Raw genomic sequence first — 20,848 nt, 5'->3', positions numbered from 1 at the left:
TTTTGTTTTAGATTTGGTTTTGATTTATAACTTAAATCTAGATTTTGTGAGTTGATAAAATTATTAATAATGTTTTCTAATTTATTATTTTTGTTTTCCAAAATATTATTTTGTCTTTCTAGTTTTCTAAAATTTGATTTATAGTTTAGTTTCTTATTTTTACTTTCTAAATTTTTAGTTAAGTTCTGTTTACTATTAGTTAATTTTAGATGATTATTATTTTGATTTAAATTCAAATTATCTTGAATATTTTGATTAACTAGATCTGAGTCTTGATTAAAGTTTGGGTTGATTTGATCAATTTTAGTTATATTTGAATTAATTAAGTTTTTATTATTTTTGTTAAGTAATGTTAATGTAGGATTTTCATGCTTTTTTAAATTCATAGTGTAATTCAAACAAGAAGGATCTAAAGCATATAATTTTTCATGTAAAATAAATTGTTTTACCTTAATTGCTCCCCCTGGATCCTTGGATCTTCTTTCCGAACATTGAAATTTGTAGTGTCTAATCCTTTTACATTTGAAACATTCTATGTGGTCTTTCCTTTTCCGGACTCTAGGCATCGGTTCTGTTGGATCGAGAAGCGCTAGAGGGGGGGTGAATAGCGCTAGCGGCTTTCACTTTTTCGGAATCGTAAAACTGTTCGAGTAAATGCAGCGGAAATAAAAACAATCACACAAAGAGGCAAACTATTTACTTCGTTCGGAGCCTAGATCGACTCCTACTCGAAGGCCCGCGATCCTTGATCGCTTTCGGTGGGCAACAACTATAAGCACGATAATTTGTACAATTATAAGAATTTACAGCTCATAAACTTTATACCGACAACTAAAGATTGAGAAGAGTAGTTCCGGGTCGTTGGTGTCACGCCGCAGCACTTTTGGGTCGTCAGGTTCGCAGCACGTAGCAAGAGATTATTCGGAGAGCGTTGTTCTGGAAGAGGTGCTCGAACACTGCCTCCAAGGCTGTCCGAGGCGCCTCCAAGCCCCGGGTCGCACGCGTCGATAAGCGCTGATCAAGTCGCGCATTATCCCTTTGAAGGCGCCTTCAAGGCGCCTCCATGCTGCGGTCCAAGGCGCCTTCACTGCCCTTTAAGGTGCCTCCAACTCCAGCGCACAGCCAGCTCACCTTCGCACCCGAGGTGCCTCCAAGCTCCATGGAGGCGCCTCGGACACTGTTCATCCGAGTTCTTCTTTGTGTTTTTGGTACCTGCAAGTATGTTAATCCAAAAATACCTGCACCACAAAGTTAATACAAAATAATAGTATGAATATGAAGTAATGACAGTCTCCGGACTATCCGAGTTTGACTTCGGGTTTCCGTCCGAAAACCCTAGGTCGACTCGATGTCTACTGTTCCCTCTACGGGGAACGCGTCCTCACCTACTCCCCTCAGGAGATTTACCTGTTGCCAGTATGATCCTCCAGATCGACTGGACTTTTGCTCAGCACTCGACGCTTTCGGACTTTCTACTGGACATCCGCTTCCCGAATAGTCCAGTCTTTCACCTGGTTCACGACACCAGGACTTTCCACCTAAGGTTACCACCCCCTAGGACTTTTGCCTGAAGTCATCGACCTGCCAAGACTTTCCGCATAGGGTTACCACCCCCTGTGACCTAGGGTTACCGCCCCCTAGGGTTTTCCCTTTGCCTAACCGCAGCTAGGACTTTCCTCCACCTAGGGTTACCGCCCCCTAGGACCTAGGGTTACCACCCCCTAGGACTTTCACCTTTGCCTAACCACAGTTAGGACTTTCCTGAAACACTCATTCAACATGTTAGATAACAACAAGACTTAACTTTGAACCCTTTGCCATTATCAAAACTTGGGTTCGATCGTCGGATGCTTCCCGCACCAACAGGTTCCTCCTTTACCTCCGATTGTGCGGATCGATTTATCGGACATTTATTTTTGTAGTGTCCCTTTTCACTGCAATGAAAACATGTTATGTGTTCTTTAAATTTTCTATTTATAATATTACCTTTTGAATCCTCATTAGGATTCTCCCCCTTGACCATTGTCGTTTCGGATTCAAGCTCGAGTGTTTGGTCGGACTCGGGTTCGGATCCATCATCCTCCTCAACCACTAGTGCGATGAAGTTGATTTGGTATTATTTTTCTAGATCTGGTTCTGAGGATAGCTCTCCGGATTCGGACTCGGATTCGAACTCATTTTCGCCTTGATCTTCTAGCCTCGACGGAGTCTCGTGAAGTTCGATCAATTTGATCCACATCTCGAATGCGTTCTTGTAATCTTCTAATTGACACAAAACTTTATTAGGCAAAACACTAATTAAAATGTCTATTACCTTTGTGTTTGCTTCTGAATTTTGAGAAGATTATCTTAGTGTGATCCAGTTGTCGAAATTGTTGCTTCCAACGAAGCATTCCATCATTTGCCTCCGGTAATTGAAGTAGACTTGATCGTATGGTGGAGGGTCGTAGATACTTCTCCCTTCTTGATAAGATGTCGACATTCTTGCAAGAAAAGGAAATAACAAACCGATTTACAAGACTTTTGTCTTGGGATTAATAGTGCTTGAAAAATAGAAATAATAAGAAAAAAATATTTAAAAGAAAAGAAATTGAAGAAAAGAAAAAGTTGTTAAAAATGCTTTGAAAAATGATTCAGTAGTTTCAGAGCTAACGAGGCTATGATACGAATTGTTAGATCAGATGAGTGCGATAGAAGGGGGTGAATATCGCACTTTTAAAAACTTTTCTTTTCGTATTTAAAAACAATTAGAGCAAGCAACGGAAAGTAAAATGGAAGAGTCGTTCGGTTACTTGGTTCGGAGCCTAGGTCGACTTCTACTCCAAGGCCCGCGATCCTTGACCGTACCGATGGACAATTGGTAAGCGTAACTGTCACTTGCGCAGAATCAAATTAATTCATTTCTAGTGTATCGAACCCCTTAACCTACACTAAGTAGTATAGTAAAGGACCGGGTCGTCTCTCACGTGGAACCAATGATAGGACGTTTGCTCTCAGACGAAATCGAATAATAGGGGTTTTGTTTTAGAATTTCTACACCTAATGCAAATAAGGAAATCCTAACTAATCAACAAATATGAACTCACAACGCAGTGTCACTCTACGCTGCGAGGATCCTTTCTACAAAGAAACATGCGTAAAGAAATTAACCAACTATCATATCTAACTATCGAAGATTTTCCTGCATCGCATTGTCACGCTACGACACAAGATCATCTATCAATAGGCATAACATAAAACATAATAAAGACTCAAACATGCACAAAGAAAGCAACGGTTAAACAAAAATAATTAAACAAAACAACTTTAACAACGATTAACCAAAACCTAATTATGCATAAAAGTTAAACTTGTACCACATTGTCACCCTATGACACAAGATCAACGTTCATACATAAATGAAACTAAACAGAATATGAAACTAAACCAAGTGCAATCTATCAATCTAAGAAGCAATAACAAACATAACAACCTAATTAAACAAGAAAGTACACTACATTAACCTTAAACAATTAACATGAATGTAAACTAACAACTAAGCAATTCAAACATGAATCAAATAAAAAACTACAATATCCAAAATGCATAAGAAGAAAGACAAACAAATAAAACATGGAAACAAACTAAATTAATCAACCACACCCATTCCTCCACCAATCCAACTACCAATCGACTACCTCCGTCGTCACACAGAGGCCCGGATTTGGAACGCCAGCACCGGTGGACTGCAACACAGTGGCTGCCCCTGCTCACGACCTGTTTGCTTGAGTGATCTGCCGGAATTGGAGAGCTTCTGCCGGGATGGGAGTATGCACTGAGATGGATCTTCACTGCTTCCGGAACGCCGTCCACAGATGAAGAATGGCTCCACAGCAGCTTCCACCGGAGAAGATGAAGACACAGCCGGATTCCTCTGTGGAGTCTCTGCTTTCGGAACGCCGTCTGCAAGGGATCTCCACAGCGGAAAGAATGGAGAAAGGAACGCCTTCCTCCTGATGAAGAGTCCTTCCGGAGCTAACCACTCCGGCCGGAATCCTAGCTATGAGTTCAAGCCGCCGTCGCGGAGTTGGAATAGGGAAGAAAGGAACTTCGTCGCGCTGGAGCCGAACCCATCCACCGGCTGAGGACACTGAGACGAAATCGTTGCCGCTCACAGGAGTTGTCGGAGGTTGCTGCCGTCGCCTCTTGGGGCAGATCGGAGAGGAGAAGAAAGGGTTGTGGAGGACCGGGAGAAGAAAACGCGAACAGTAAGGGAAAAAGAAATCGAAAGGGACTGGCCGGCCGGAGGCAAGGGAAGAGAAAACGCCGCCGGCCGGAGTGAAGGGAGAAAGGAGAAGAGGTGGACGGCTTTGCCCTAGCCGCAGTCGCGGGAGGAAGATCGCGAGAGAAGAGAGGGGATCGGCGTTGCTGTGCGCGTGAGGGAGGAAGAGGGTTTTCTTAACGGGTTCGGATCCGGGTTGGATTAAGAAAATGGTATCCTATAGAGCTTAGATCCGATTCATTAAGGGTAGAGTTCAAATCTGGTTTTTATAATCGGGCTTTGGATAAGGCTTAGAAGTGTAGGCTTCATGAATGAGTTTGAGAATTGGGTTGAGTTTTGAATTGGAGATTGATTTCTTTGGATGAAAAAGATCTTTATGAACGGTCCAGATCGTTTTAAATCAGGATGAAGGGCTGGATCACTTGATCTGACTGAAGGGGTAGATCTCTCTTGATCTGGATCAACGGTCCATATTGATTCAGCTTGATCTTCTTCATTTGACTTCCAAATCAAGTCAAATTCGATCCGGCTCGATCATAATTCATGGCTCTTTGAATTCCCTACAAAAATCATAATAAAAACATGAGATTAAATTCCACAATTTGTAAAAAATTTACAATTAAGTTCAAAATGAGTCTGTATTCGTAAATCATGATATAAACACAACATTAAATATGCGAGAAGGTAGAAAATGCTAAGTATAAGGGTCAAAATAATACACAAAAATACCCATTATCAGCAATCCACTATAACCCTTCTTTCCGAAATCCTCGAAAAGAAGCAGATCGTACAAATAAGTAAGATAGCAACAACCTACTATCTTACTAAAGAAATAATACGATGCAAGCTTAAGAAATAATATACCAACAAGATGTAGAGATAGAAGCTCGATCGGTACTTTCAGACGGAGTAGCTTGAGTAGTCGTAGAGAACCTGTAGCATGTGTAGCTTGCGTAGAAGAGAGCCTTTAGATGATCAGAAAGTGTTCTTTAGCCTCAGACCTCGAGCTCCTTTTTATAAGTGTCATTGTTGTTCGGTCGATCGATCCCTCTGTTCGGTCGACCGAACCCGCTCCCTTCCTTCCTGGCTGGAGTCTGACGCTAGCTCGATCTTTTGCATTAACTGGTCATTAAGGGTTCGATCGACCGATCCTATTTTTCGATCGATCGAACAGGCTCCTTCCCTGTTCGTCGAAATTTTCCGAGATCCTCTTTTAATGCTGCATTAATTGTTGATTGGTTTGGTCGACCGATCCATGGGTTCGGTCGACCGATCAGCTCTTTTTCCTTTTCCTTCTAATCGATGTTGATGAACTGCATGTCCTGTGCTGAGTCATCATAGTTCGGTCAACCGATCAAACTTTGATCGAACTCTGATCTGTTCTGGTCTGATCTGAACACTACTTTTGATTTCTCCTTGTTCGATTGACCGATCATTCCGTTCGGTCGACCGATCCAGCCGGACCTACAAAATAGTGTTAGAAAATAATCCTGCAAAATAGATGTTAGCATATTAATAATATATTATGCATGAATAGTATTAGACAGTAGAACTGTCTTGATCTCAACTTTGAAACCTTCCCAGTTTCTTCAGTTGGATCAGCGACCTTAGGTTGTTCCCTTCAGGAACCCGGCCTTACTGTTGCTCCTCCAGTTGTGTACCTCAACTTACCTGCCACACATTGGTCCTTCAAACATGTTTGGACTTTACTTGCTCAGTATCTGATCGCATGATCCACTAAGACTTTTCCTGCAATACTACATTAGCCAACAACAATAATAGTAATACAGAATACAATGGTAAACCTAAACCTAGATTTACCGAGATCCGATGGTCAGGTCGACCACGCGATCAAGCTTGCTTGGAGTTTACTCCTCCAAGACTTCTCGTTACCTAAGATTATCACCCCCTAGGGTTTTCTCCACCTAGCTTTACTCACCAAGACTCAGTATTCGGCTACCCAGGGATTAGGTCCTCTAGACCTATCCACCTGATTTCCACGATATACCGAGATTTCCCTTGCCTCAATATTCGGCTACCCAGGGATCAGGTCCTCTAGACCTATCCACCTGACCTCCACGATATACCGAGATTTCCTTTGCCTAGCCTACAACTAGGACTTTCCAATACTCAGTTGACTTCTCACCCTTGCCTAATCATGACTAGAACTTCCCTTGATCAAGCTACATACTTAAATATATTTAAACATATTTGTCTGACATTAAAACCTTGGAGGTCGATTGCACCAATAGCTATGTGCCCGTACGCACCTCAGCGATCCAAGCGCCTGGATTGAATCCAAGCGTCTACATTCCTTTTTTTAATTAACATGTCCTCAAAGAAACCCTATACCCCATGAGTAAAATCTTATTAGCTTAAACTCATTATAACTCAATCTCTAAATCCTAAAATTTTAAAATCTAAATACATATAATATACTCTGTGAGTATTTTAAATTTTAAATTTTGAATATTATAATCCAAGAGGGAAGAATGAAGACTAGACGAATAATTTTATTAATTCAAACTCATTATAACTCAGCTTTAAATTTTAAAATTTTGAACCCTAAATATACTCTAAAAAAAAATATAAAGAAAACATTCTGTTTGAATCCATATGCTTAGATTATATATATATGAAAAGGCAACAGTTGTACTCGAGCCATTGAAATAAAATATTTGGACAAATCAAGCCTTTAAATTCTACACCATGCAAACACTTGAATCTATTAATATCTGGTGTGTATATATATATATATATATATATATATATATATATATATATATATATATATATATATATATATATATATATATATATATATATATATATATTGCCATTTAGATTTTCAAGATTATTTTTTTCCAAACAAATATAATAAATAAAATGTTTCTAATTTTATTCAGATTTTCTTTTCTTAAAGTAATTTGAATTTTTAAATAGATAAATGTGTTATCCATAAAATACTTCAATAGACTAACGAACAGATTTAACACCTAATTAGACCCCAATAAGATTTGCTTTGCCGGGTAAAAGAGAATATAAATTATTTGTTCCAATAAATTATTAAATAAGTAAAATTCTGTTAATTAGAATTATTTTTTATTGACGAGGCAACATACTATAACTATAAATAATACAACCTTTAGCCAACAATCCCCAATTTAGAGTTTTGACAAAGCAAAAATCGTCGCCTCTTCTCTCTCCAATATGGATGATGATGCTCATGATTGGTCGTTGCTTCCTCTTGATCTTCTCAGACTTCTCGGAGAGAAGTTACAACTCCCACATCGTATTGTTTTTCGTACCGTGTGTAAGTCTTGGTGCTCGGCTCTCCCTTCTGTTAGTGTTCCGTACCCTTGGCTTCTTCTTCCCGCACAACAAATTGATGACTCGTGTACCTTTTTACCATTACCTTCAGATAATGAGCATCATTCCTACTTCAAGTTTTCTCCGGTGCCTCCGCTCCATGGCATGTGTTATGCTGGATCTAATGGCAGTTGGGTTGCCATTGTTGATTTAGCTTTTCACGTTAGCCTTTTGAATCCCCTTACCTGCGCTAAAATCGATCTCCCTTCTTTGCTTCACCTTTTCCCTTGTGAATCTCTACCTAATTGTGGCGGTTACAGATTCTATAAGACAGATGGAAATTCTTACTTTCATGAATTGGAAACTTGTCGTGACTACCGCATAATGAAAGTCGTCTTCTCCTCCAACCCAACTCCCAATAATTATATGGCCATGGTTATTTGTAATGGATTTCCAAGTGCCTACACTAAAGCAGGCGCATCCAAATGGATAAATCTAGACTTTTTTACGCATGACATTATTTATTACGATGGATTATTTTATGCTGTAATGGGTGGTCCTTCATATATTATTGCGATTGACCTAAGTGGAGATGATCCGATCAAAAGAGTTATCATTGATGATGACATTGAATTCTTCGACTCCTTACCAATCTGTGAATATCATTATCATTACTTGGCATTCTCAAGCACTGGCGAACTATTCCTAATTTTGAGACGTGCAGAATATGTTTATCTAGATCCTGATGACGATGATGATGATGATCCAATAAAGCATGAGACCATAGGATTGATGGTTTTCAAGTATAATTGTGAGAGTAGTTCCTATTGGGATGAAGTTAGATGTTTGGGAAACAAGTCTATTTTTATAGGCATGAATAATGCTTATTTATTATCGATCGAAGATTTTGCTGGAGTCGAAGCAAATTGTATCTACTTCACTGACACTTGGGAGGGATCAAGATGCAATGCAGATAAAGGAAGATCAAATTTAGATATTGGCATCTTCAATTTGGAACAAAAAAAGTTTCAGCGTTATTGCTTGCCATATGAAATTACGTTACCTCCGCCAATCTGGTTCATTCCATCGATGTAACGTTATGAATGATGATCGAGATAAATGGATTAATTATTCATATTATTTAGTGTAATCTTGCTTTCGTTTTTTTATCAATAAAAATATCATAATTTAAAAGTTTAGTTTATTTTTTTCTTTATGAATAAGGAAATGCCTTACCTGTTACAATTATATGAATACTATTTTTTCTTTATTTTTTTTCTTTAGGTTGAGTCAAGCGGCCAGAGACTATCGGTAGTGGGCAGACAACCCTTGCTTGGCACCATATAGTCCATCCACTATCAACAACCTTCGACCGTCCGACTCGACCCAAAACTATAACTTAGATAGAAAGATGAACTCAAAAGAAATTGCAGCCACTTCTGATCGAATTCCGACCATAATCTTGTAGGATCGAAAAGAATTTAGATATCTCCACAATGACATGATATTGTCCACTTTGGGCCTAAGCCCTCATGGTTTTGCTCTTGGGTTCTCCCCAAAAGACCTCATACCAATGGAGATATCTTTTCTTGCAACCCCAACAATCCCCCCCTCAAACAAAGGACCATAGGCTTCCCACGTCTGATCCTCGACCCACCAGGTCTTCCTGTCTCTCGGTCCACCCGACCTACTAGGACTTCCTGCCTGGTGTCTGGTCCTCATGATCCGAACATAGGAGCCCCCACTTTCTTTGTTCGAAATCAATATTGTACCCACATGGCTCAATCAGACCATAGCTCTTATGCACAATCGGCGGTTAAACCTTCTGGCAGTCCGGGCTCTGATACCAATTGTAGGATCGAAAAGAATTTAGATATCTCCACAATGACATGATATTATCCACTTTGGGCCTAAGCCCTCATGGTTTTGCTCTTGGGTTCTCCCCAAAAGACCTCATACCAATGGAGATATCTTTTCTCTTATAAACCCATGATCTTTTCTATGTGTTTCCAATATGAAACTATGTTTACAACCTTGAAAGGGATCTAGCAATTCAAATCTTACATAATATTACTATATATACTTTGTTGTATCTCTACAAAATCCATCTGTTTTGCAATTCAACTAATCGCTAATGGGTCACAGGCCCAAAAGGACAAAATCCAAGTTCAATAAATAATTAATCAATTAATAATTATCCGTTAAATTCAAAAGAATGATAATTGAGTTTAGGGGTGTAATCGAGTCGAGCCGAGCCGAGCCGAACTCTTAAATATTTAAGCTTGACTTGTTTATAATCGAGCTGAACTCGAGCTTTATTTAACGAATATATTCATGGCTCACGAGCTTATTCGAGCTTTTATCGAGCCTAAACGAGCTTAATAAATATAAATCATAAATTTAAATATTCATTAAAAACTAAATTATATATTTAGAGAAAATTATAATAATATTATTAAAATTTATAATTTTATTCTAATAAATAAATTTAATATGTTTGTCTATATTTTTCATAAGTAGAGTGTAAAATTTATAAATTCAATATCAAAATTATTATTATTTTTATTTAAAAGTTACTTAATGAGCTTAACGAACGTGTTCATGAGCTAACGAGCCGAATATTACGAAGCTTGAGCTTGATTCATTTATCTTAATGAGCCTCATTAAACGAACTCAAATGAGCTTTTATCGAATCGAGCTTCGAATAGCTCGCAAGTGGCTTGGTTCATTTACATCCCTAATTGTGTTCCTCTCATTTTTATTGTGAGCCGATCATGAAAGTTGTCCTTCATTCCAAAAGTATTTGAATCACTCTTATAAATACATTCTCGTATTGAAATGATTATACAAATTCAAGAATGAAGACAAAAAATCCTCCACCCCTCTATGATGATTATGGAAGAATTCTATGCTTGCCTTGTTTGAAAGAGAGTCCTTCCACAAAAATATATTTTTCAAAAAAAAATCTCAAATTGCATAATGGAGATTGTCATGATAGGCAAAATGCCTTTAAGTGTGGAAAATGCAGCAATGTCTTTGAAACCGAAGCCGAACGAGGCATACACCTAGCAGAAGAACACTAAAAGGTACATTCTATATTAGTTTTTCTAAGTTTCAATTAATAGTTATTTATTGATTATTTAATTAATTAATTTTTAAAAATTTTATTATAGGAATGAAATGGAGAACGATCTTCAATTTACTTGAAAGTTTTCATTTAGATGGCCTATGAAGTACCTATCAATATTTTTATTTTGAGTCGTGTGTTAAGTAGATGTTAAAAATTATATATTTTACTTGAGTGTTGGTTAAGTGTAAGCGTCTTCTATTTAAGTGAGAACCATCTGGTGAAAGTGCACAAAGATGTTACTAATTAAGTTTTTTCTTTACCTTGTGACAATGATGATTGTTTCTACTTAAGTTTTCTCTTAAATCTCAACTCCATGACATGTGTTATGCTAATTTTATTGTCGGTTGATTGAATCCTCTCATTGGTGCTTAAATCTATGGGTATTTGAACACTTGAAGCGATTGTAAGTCAACATTTTATATCACCAGTAACATACAATACAAAGACCAGGGAAAGTATAATTCGCCAAAATTAATCCCAACGCATAAAATGAGAGTTTACATTGACTACACTAAAATGTAAACTAACCAGCACATTTGTTCAGACCATATCCAAGAGATTCATTTTGAGTGAGGCAACATAAGATGGAGCAAAAAAGTTAGCTAAATTGCCTAAGAGTAATAATAGACAGATATCAAAAGACAGAGAGTTAAAACATCATACAAAAATCTCATATTTTAACAAATTAGACAATAATCACCAAATATGAGATTCGCAAATGATACAATAAGTCGAAGGGGATAAGGTGAGAGCAAAGCACCAGATTCACAATGAAGTCTAGTCACAACCAGCAGGTAGCATGCACTCATCACCATTGATCTCCAAGCATGCTGTGGAAGGAATAATTGCAAGAGCATACACGGGAGACACTAACAGAATAAAGATGGAAGTGTAAGAAATAATTAACTAGAAGAGAAGTAAATAAGTAGTAAAATGTGTCCTACCTTATGTTTCATTTCCTATCCAATCTTGTGAACATAGCAAGCATTCTATAATCGCTGGATCTGTTGAACTTAAATACTGATTTAGAGTTCTTGCTTCACTATCTAATGGAACGACTGAAATAGGAATGCCCATAATATCACGGGCCATCATAGAAAGCACAGGATATTTAGCAGCATTATATTTCCACCATGCCAGGATATCAAAATTGTCTTCAGAACCTTTTGAGGGATGCACAGCCTCTTCCAAGTACATATCCAGATCTGATCTTGCTGGATGACCGGAGGATGTCTCTTTAAGATACCGATCCAATCCACGCTGTGTATTAGACAATGTGATGCGAGAAGTCTTGCAGTCTCCACCATGTACATATTCACTCCCACTGTAGCCATTAGTATTCCCAGCATAAAAGGCTTGAAGTTTTGAAGAATTAGCAGTGGCCTACATACTCGTTATATAGATTTATAAAGCTGTCACGAACATTGTCAATCCTTGTCTTAGCTTCAAATCCCCAGTGGGACGGGGATTGGGATATCTTCCTTGATGAGGACCAGGAAGCAGCTAACGAGGCCATGGACAAGGAGCTCACAGGCCGTGGCAAATGAGATGAGACGCTCCTTGTGAGGTACATATTTGAAGCTTCAATCCTATGTTTATGGTTCCTAATATGATGATCTTGCTTGTTTCTGAGCACGACTGTGTTTCTTTAGCTAAGTGTGAATTGCTGCTTGTTAGAATAAAATGATGCTTGGGAAACTGCTGCTAGGAAGTGAAGAAAAACAGTGTCGAAACAAATTGTATGGACTTTGGTGTGTCGTGTGTTTTTACAAATTACCAGTTTCTTTTCCTAGAATAATTGTGCAAATCTTTATTGGCAGTGAAGCCTTGGATCTTCACCGATGCATGCAATAACGTAGGATTCAAACGCTTGAAATCACTGCATTTGCTTATCAGAATCTGATTCTGAAATTGACTGCTAGTTCTGTTAGGTGGGTATGACATGGTTAACAAAATCTCTCTTAAGCCTTGTTTTCAGAGTCCAAAACATGGTTATTCACCCCCCTCCCCCCCCTTTAGCGCTTTCGATCCATCAAACATTCCCTTAAAGCCCCAAGTTTTCCATTACTTTTTTACTACCCGAAGCAGTCCGAGATGGGTACCTTTTTGTTTCAGTCTCGGATCGGCCTTATTTTCTTTGACAAGATGTCGTCCTTCAATAAGCATTGGAAGGAGTACTTTTTCTTCTTGCGTCTCCCCGAGTTGCCCCCCTTCGGGACCAAGTGACAGACTGTCTTGCAACCTCCGCCCGACCTGAAGAGGTATAGGACCGAGCCCGCTTATCTCCACGCAACCAACCTGCTGGCCGGGCTGAAGCTGGACATCCATAAGCTGCTGCCTGAAGGCATGATGTATATGTTCGGCTTAAGTCCGCTCAGAACACGGCTTCCGAACGACCTTGGTAAGAAATGTCTTTCCCCCTTTTTTTTGAGGTCTAACTGATTTCCTTTTTCTCTCTTGTAGCTGCATCATGATGAAGTCGATGGTGCTCGGCATGATAAGACTCAAGGCTGCCGAGATAGAGGCAGCTGCAGCGAAGGAGGCGGAGAAACTCGGCATCGCTCCGGTCGGCTCTCATGAAGGTGAGAGCGAAGAGGTGAAAACAACCAGTGCTGCGTCCACCGCTCGGACCGCCACCCCCGAGGTGGAAGAGGAGACTGCGCCCTCTGGCGTTCAACCGGTTACTGGGGACAAGGAAACAAAGTCCGTTGGAGATGAAGTCCCGCTATCCAGACGCAAACATCGTCGGACGGGCACGCCGACCCGCTCGGCCACCTCAGCTGTACAAGCGTCCGAGCGGACGGACGCCCCTCCTCCAGCCGACCCCGCTACTGTGGAGGCGATTTCCTCTGACCGGACTCCTTCCCTGGGCGACTGACCATCAGAGCCTACCGCCGTCCAGCCCCTCAGCTTGCTCCCTCCTGCTCAGCGAAAAATCAAGCGATCTCTTAATCGCTCCGATCCGACCGGCCAATCCTCTGCCCCTTCAGCGTCTGCTCAGTCTACCCTGGGCGGACATCGAACCATCAAGGCCATACTCCATCTTCCGACGGAGGAATATCTGCCGGCGGCCGACCGGCCGACGAGCCCCAAACACCAAATAACCATCCAGGGACCCCTGGCGAAGGTCTGGGAGGACGCCCGGGCGCGCGTTGCTCTGATGCCCCATGGGCTGCTCGGCAGTAGTCACATGCAATAGGCCACCGGGGTAACTCTCTCCACCCAACTTTCCCTTCTTTACTTCCGTTCGGTACTGATGTTTTTCCCTCCGATCTATTGCAGTATTGGGTAGAAAGCATTGCGGTGAGCAACTGCCTGGCGCTCCTAGAGGAGGAGTTCAAGAGGCTGAAGGTTTCCGACAGGGCTCCCCCCCAAGGGCCTTCTTACATCGAGCTAAAGGCAGAGCTGGACAAGACCAAGAAACTGCTGGAGGCCGAGCAACACAAATCTTCAGGCTTACAGACTATGGTGGATCGCCTCGAGACCAAAGTCAAGACGTATGACTAGAAGATCAAGCTGGCTAACACTAGAAAGAACAGGGCTATCTATCTGGAGATAAAGAACACTGAGGCCCAGACCCTTGAGCAAAGGGCCAAGGAGTTGGCGGACCTGCTGATCGCTGAACAGATTGGCCGCTTGGCAGATGTGACTGCTCTGCGGGAGGAGTTGAAGACCTTCCAGGACGTGCTGGAGGCCTCTCAAGCTGCGTTCAAAGAATATCAAGCGGTCGAACCGACCCGCGCCATCGTTCTGCGGCAAAACTATATCCGCTCGACAGAGTTTATCAACATAGCGAGCGTTCGACTCGTCCGTGCGTTCGAGCTGGCTATCGACGCTACGGTGGTTTATCTGAAGGGTAAAGGTCATCTTGCCGAGGCGATGACCATTCCGGCCGTGGACGTTGCCGAGCTCCTCCACACCATCCCAGATGACCTCTTCGAATATCTTGAGTGAGGGGAGCTCTTTTTGAGGGAATTTTTGCAATTTTTGTTTGTAGTCCTACCGTTCGGCAGACAATCTTTTTATGCAAGGTTGTCTGCCCTGAGGCTTTTCTTCTCGTGCACTTCTTCATTCGGCGTAAATATCTGACTAGACCGATCGGTCATCCCGTTATTGAACGCTTTGGATAAAAGTGGTTTTGAGGTTGTCGCTCAGACTCTAGGGTTTAACGTCGCCGCTCGACGGTCTTCCGAGCGGGGTATTTATGGTCTCCGCTTCGACCTTAGGGTTTAACGTCGCCGCTCGACGGTATTCCGAGCGGGGTATTTATGATCACCGCTTATGTTGGGTCTTTCGGGCCACAAAAACTGTTTTTTGTGTTGCGAAAATCCCAAAATCCCATGCCACCGGATCCGTGTGAATATTAAATTTTCATGCACGTGTTTTCTAATCCGAGATCTACTTTAGATGTACATGTTTAGGAGTTTATATCTTTGATGCGAAGCCTTTCGCTTATCCCGCTCGTCTAAGAAGATACCGGATCTCAAGGGTGTCAAGTGAACACCCCTCTATGTGTATCCACACGAACAATTAGGTGGAGAAGAAACCTTAGAGTGTGCTAGCACTCTTTGAGGGTTTCGGCCAAGGAGGAGGAGAGGGAGAGAAGAAGAAGCAAGGAGGAATGATGATGATCGATTATTAAAATAAGAGTAAAAAAAATAGCTTAAGTATTTTCATCTAATGAAAATACTTAATGCTCATTAACACCATTAATGAGCCTCATTAATGAGCCTTAATGAATATTCAATTAATATTCATTCTTCATTAAATGGTCATTTTGAAACTCATTCGAAATTTGAATCTAAAATTCAAATTGAATTCCATTTATCATTGAATTCAAAATTCAATGAATATCATCATTAAGCCTCACTTGAGTCTAACTCAAGTCTAGCGTCACTTGAGTCTAACTCAAGTCTAACTCAATCGAGTCTTACTCAATTAATCTAATTTGGATTACTCTTAATCCAATTTGGTTCATCACATGAACCTAATCCTCTTGGTTCATCATATGAATCGAATCTCCATCTAATTGCCCTTTGTGTGTGACCCTATAAGTTCTTGTAATGTTGGCAATGCTCCTAAACTCATTTAGAAGCATAAGCAATGAGCGGTATCTAGCAACACATCATTACTACCCAAGTTACAAGAATATTGAGATCCAACATCACCTTGTGACTACTAATTGTGACTCTTCACAATATATGTCAATGTCCTTCTATCCTTGACATCTAGATTGATCAATGTGAGGCATAGACCGTGTCATCCTTTAATCAATCTAAATCTTGAACTCTAAGTACACTCACTCTAATCAAATGAGCTCAATATCTCATATTGACTCATTTGGGCATGACCATGCACTTAGTGGTCTCACTCTATCAAGAATAATGATGTCACTCCCGTCATATAGGAGGGATAGATCCCATCTACATCACACACATCCCTCCGAATAATTTGTTACATACCCAGTAATCGCCTTTATAGTCCACCCAGTTACGGGCGACATTTGACGAAGCCAAAGTATGTAACTCCTTATGTAGGGAACCATGGTGACTTCAGATCCAAGGACTAGTAGTCATACTAATAGTCACATGAGAAAGTATATGACACTCATATAACAATCCATGATACTTTCTTATGGCGGGTCATTCAGTATACATTCTCCAATGCATACACATGTGTCAACTTGATATGTCTATATCCATGACTTATGAGATCAAGTCATCGAGTTGACCTACATGCTAGTCTCATCGCATTAACATTGTCCCTGAATGTTAATACTTAACTAGGAATGATTAAGAGTAGTGTTCCCTATATCATCTCACTATCGATTCAACCAATCGATTGATATAGATAAGAACCTTCTACTCAAGGACGCTATTATACTTAGTTATTTGGCACCAATACAAGTAAGTATAATAACCAAAACAAATTCCTTTATATACATAGGAATATGATACAATGAATTCATACAACAATTATCATATGATTGGCTCTAGGGCTCTAACTAACAATCTCCCACTAGCACTAGTGCCAATCAGTGTAGGCTCTAAGGCCCAATGACCTAGTGTAACCATCATGCTTTCTCTGTGCCAAAGCCTTGGTCAAGGGATCAACGATGTTAGCCTCTATGGGTACTCTGCAAATCTTCACATCTCCTCTATCGATGATCTCTCGAATGAGATGGAAGCGTCGTAGTATGTGTTTGGTCTGCTAGTATGAGCGAGGTTCCTTTGCCTGTACAATTGATCCATTGTTGTCACAATAGAGCTCTATCGGATCGGCTATGCTAGGAACCACCCCAAGCTCAGTAATGAACTTACGGATCCAAACTGCCTCCTTTACTGCTTTTGATGCAGCAATATACTCGACCTCTGTTGTAGAATCAATGACTGTGTCCTGCTTCGAACTCTTCCAGCTCACAACACCACCATTTATGCAAAACACGAACCCAGACTGTGATCAATAATCATCCTGGTCAATTTGGAAGCTAGCATCACTGTAACCCTTTACAGCTAGCTCATCATCGCCTCCATATATCAAGAAATATTCTTTAGTCCTTCTCAAGTACTTAAGAATATTCTTGACCGCTATCTAGTGGCTTTCACCTAGATCTGACTGGTATCTGCTCGTCATGCTCAAAGCATACGAGACATCAGGACGAGTACATAACATAGCGTACATGATAGATCCTATGGCTGAAGCATAAGGGATCTGATCCATGCGGTCTCTCTCCTCTCTAGAAGAGGAACCTTGAGTCTTCGAAAGACTCACACCATGTGACATCAGCAGAAATCCCTTCTTGGAGTTCTGCATGGCAAACCGTAGTAATACCTTGTCAATATACGTACTCTGACTTAGGCCAAGCAATCTCTTAGATCTATCTCTATAGATCTGTATGCCTAGAATACGGGCTGCTTCACCTAAGTCCTTCATTGAGAAACAATTCCCTAGCCAAGTCTTGACAGACTGCAGCAAAGGAATGTCATTCCCAATGAGTAGTATATCATCCACATACAATACAAGGAAGACAACTATGCTCCCAACAACCTTCTTGTAGACACAGGGTTCATCTTCATTCTTGATGAAACCAAACTGTTTGATTGCATCATCGAATCGAAGATTCCAGCTCCGAGAAGCTTGCTTTAGTCCATAGATGGACTTATGCAGCTTGCATACTCTGCCAGTATGCTGTGGATCTACAAAACCCTCAGGTTGTGTCATGTACACATCCTCGAGCAAGTTTCCATTCAGAAATATGGTTTTGACATCCATCTGCCAGATCTCATAATCATGGTATGCTGCAATAGCAAGCATGATCCGAATGGACTTAAACATCGCTACTAGAGAAAAGATTTCATCATAGTCAATACCATGAAATTGTTTGAAACCTTTAGCTACCAGACGACCCTTATATATAAGTCCATCCATGTCAGTCTTTCTTTTAAAGACCCACTTACACCCAATGGGTTTGACTCCTTCAGGTGGATCAACCAAAGTCCATACTTGGTTGGTGTACATGGATTCCATCTCGGATCTCATGGCCTCTAGCCATTTCTCAGAATCTGGTCTCATCACAGCTTCCTGATAGGAGGGAGGCTCATTCTCAACGAGCATAACGTCATCATGGTCAGACAAGAGAAATGAGTATCTCTTAGGCTGACGACGTACCCTATTAGACCTGCGAAGAGGTATGTCTACTTGAACTAGTTGTTGTTCCTCAACTCCTTGTGGAACAATCTCATCATCCATAACACTTTGTGGTTCCAGTTCAACTTCCATCAAGGCTTCAGTGCTATGGTCCATATCTTGAACTTCTTCAAGATTGAACGTACTCCCACTAGTTTTTCTAGAAACAAAGTCCCTTTCTAGAAATACCTCAGTCTTAGCCATAACAACTTTGTGTTGACTGGGAATGTAGAAGTAATATCCCTTCGTTTCCTTGGGATATCCTATAAAATAGCACTTATCGGATTTAGGTCCTAATTTGTCTGAGACTTGACGTCGAACGTAAGCCTCACAACCCCAAATCCTCATAAAAGACACCTAAGCATCTCTCCCAGTCCATATCCTATATGGTGTCTTTATCACAGCCTTGGATGGAACACGATTGAGTATGAAGGCTGATGTGTCTAGAGCATAGCCCCAAAGAGATATAGGAAGATCTGTGTGACTCATCATAGATCGCACCAAATCTAATAGAGTATGATTCCTCCTTTCAGATACACCATTCCACTGTGGTGTTCCAGGAGAAGTGAGTTGAGATAGAATCCCACACTCAGCTAGATAGTCACGAAACTCATGGCTAAGATATTCTCCATCTTGATCTGATCGAAGTATCTTAATACTCTTACCAAGCTGATTTTGTACTTCATTCTTAAATGTTTTGAACTTTTCAAAGGATTCTGATTTATGTGTCATCAAATACATATAATCATAGCTACTGAAGTCATCAGTAAAGGTAATGAAGTACCTATAACCACCTCTAGCAGGGACATTGAAAGGGCCACATACATCACTATGTATAAGTCATAACAAGTCAGTCGCTCTTTCGCTATGTCCACTAAAAGGAGTCTTGGTCATCTTGCCCAGTAGGCATGACTCGCATGTCTCATATGATTCGAAATCAAATGAGTCCAACAAACCATCTTTATAGAGCTAGGATAAGCGTTTGTCATTTATATGACCTAAGCGACAGTGCTAGAGATAGGTTTGGTTCATTTCATTTGATTTGAACCTTTTAATATTTATGTTATAGATGGGGTTCTCTAAGTCTAGAATATAGAGTCCGTTAATCAGAGGTGCACTACAATAGAACATATCATTTAAATAAACTGAACAACATTTGTTCTTTATTATAAATGAAAAGCCTCTCTTGTCCAAACAAGAAATTGATATAATGTTCTTAGTAAGAGCAGACATATAACAATAATCATCTAATTCTAGTACAAGCCCAGAGGGCAGAGATAGAGAATAAGTCCCTATAGCAACAACAGCAACCCATGCTCCATTGCCTACGCGTAGGTCCACCTCGCCCTTCGTCAATGCTCTGCTATTTCTCAGCGCTTGCACATTAGTACAAATGTGAGAAGCACATCCGTTATCTAATACCCATGATAAAGAAATAGATAGATTGACTTCTATAACATATATACCTGAAGTGGAAGTCTCACTTCTCTTCTTCTTAAGATCTTCCAGGTACACTTTGCAGTTCCTCTTCTAGTGCCCGGTCTGACCGCGGTGGAAGCAGGTAGCATCCTTGGCAACCCCTCCTTTGGGTTTCAATGCCTTGCCTTTGCCCTTGGCTTGGGACTTTCCCTTACCTTTAGGCTTGCCCTTGCCTTTGTGTCTTTGCACCATCAAAATGGAGTTGGGCTTAACCTTCTTAAGGTTAAGCTCAGCAGTTCTTAACATACTCAGAAGCTCAGGCACTGGCTTGTCAATTTCGTTCATGTTGTAATTCATGACAAATTGATTGTAGCTCTTTGGCAAGGATTGCAAGATCAAGTCAGTGGCCAGCTCTTGGCCAAGTGGGAATCCCAACCTCTGTAGGTTTTCTATGTACTCAATCATCTTGAGTACATATGGGCCTACGAGAGTCTCATCTTGCATCTTGCACTGAAACAGTGCCTTAGAGATCTTGAAACTCTCATGCCTTGCTTGTCCTTGATATAGTTGACGAAGATGTTCAACCATATCATAAGCGCCCATCAACGCATGTTGCTTCTGAAGCTTAGAGTTCATGGTTGCGAGCATAAGACATGACACATCTAATGTGTCATCTTGATGCTTCTTATAAGCATCTTGGTCAGCTCGCGTGGCAGTGGCAGGAGGTGCCTCGTGAATGGGCTACTCCAGGATGTACAGTTTTCGTTCCTGTGTGAGAACTATTCTCAGATTCCTGTACCAGTCCAGGAAGTTAGCTCCATTGAGCTTGTCCTTATCGAGGATAGAACGCAGGGAGAAGGAGTTCGTGTTTGACGACATGGCAATCTACAACAGAAAAATACAGAAAATAAATATCATATTCCAATTATCATTTAATTAGGCCTTTAATTAAACAATGCTCCCACTGAATTATAGAACTTTTGTAGAATCAAGTCAGGGATGTAGTTAAACCACACTTACTAGATTCTAACCAACTAGCTATA

The 20,848-nt window shown here is 40.6% G+C and overlaps 1 protein-coding gene across 1 annotated transcript; it reads left to right on the top strand.

Annotated features, from left to right (window-relative positions):
- The first annotated feature begins 8,119 nt into the window (after positions 1-8,119).
- LOC122004581 lies at positions 8,120-8,665 on the top strand. The gene has a single exon (XM_042559444.1). The coding sequence runs from the start codon at positions 8,120-8,122 to the stop codon at positions 8,663-8,665; it is 546 nt and encodes a 181-aa protein (XP_042415378.1).
- Positions 8,666-20,848: the final 12,183 nt, after the last annotated feature.

Source organism: Zingiber officinale, chromosome 7B (assembly GCF_018446385.1).
Source record: "Zingiber officinale cultivar Zhangliang chromosome 7B, Zo_v1.1, whole genome shotgun sequence".
NCBI lineage: Eukaryota > Viridiplantae > Streptophyta > Magnoliopsida > Zingiberales > Zingiberaceae > Zingiber > Zingiber officinale.
The sequence above is the reverse complement of the archived record's forward strand: the minus strand, read 5'-3'. Positions and strand labels throughout refer to the sequence as shown.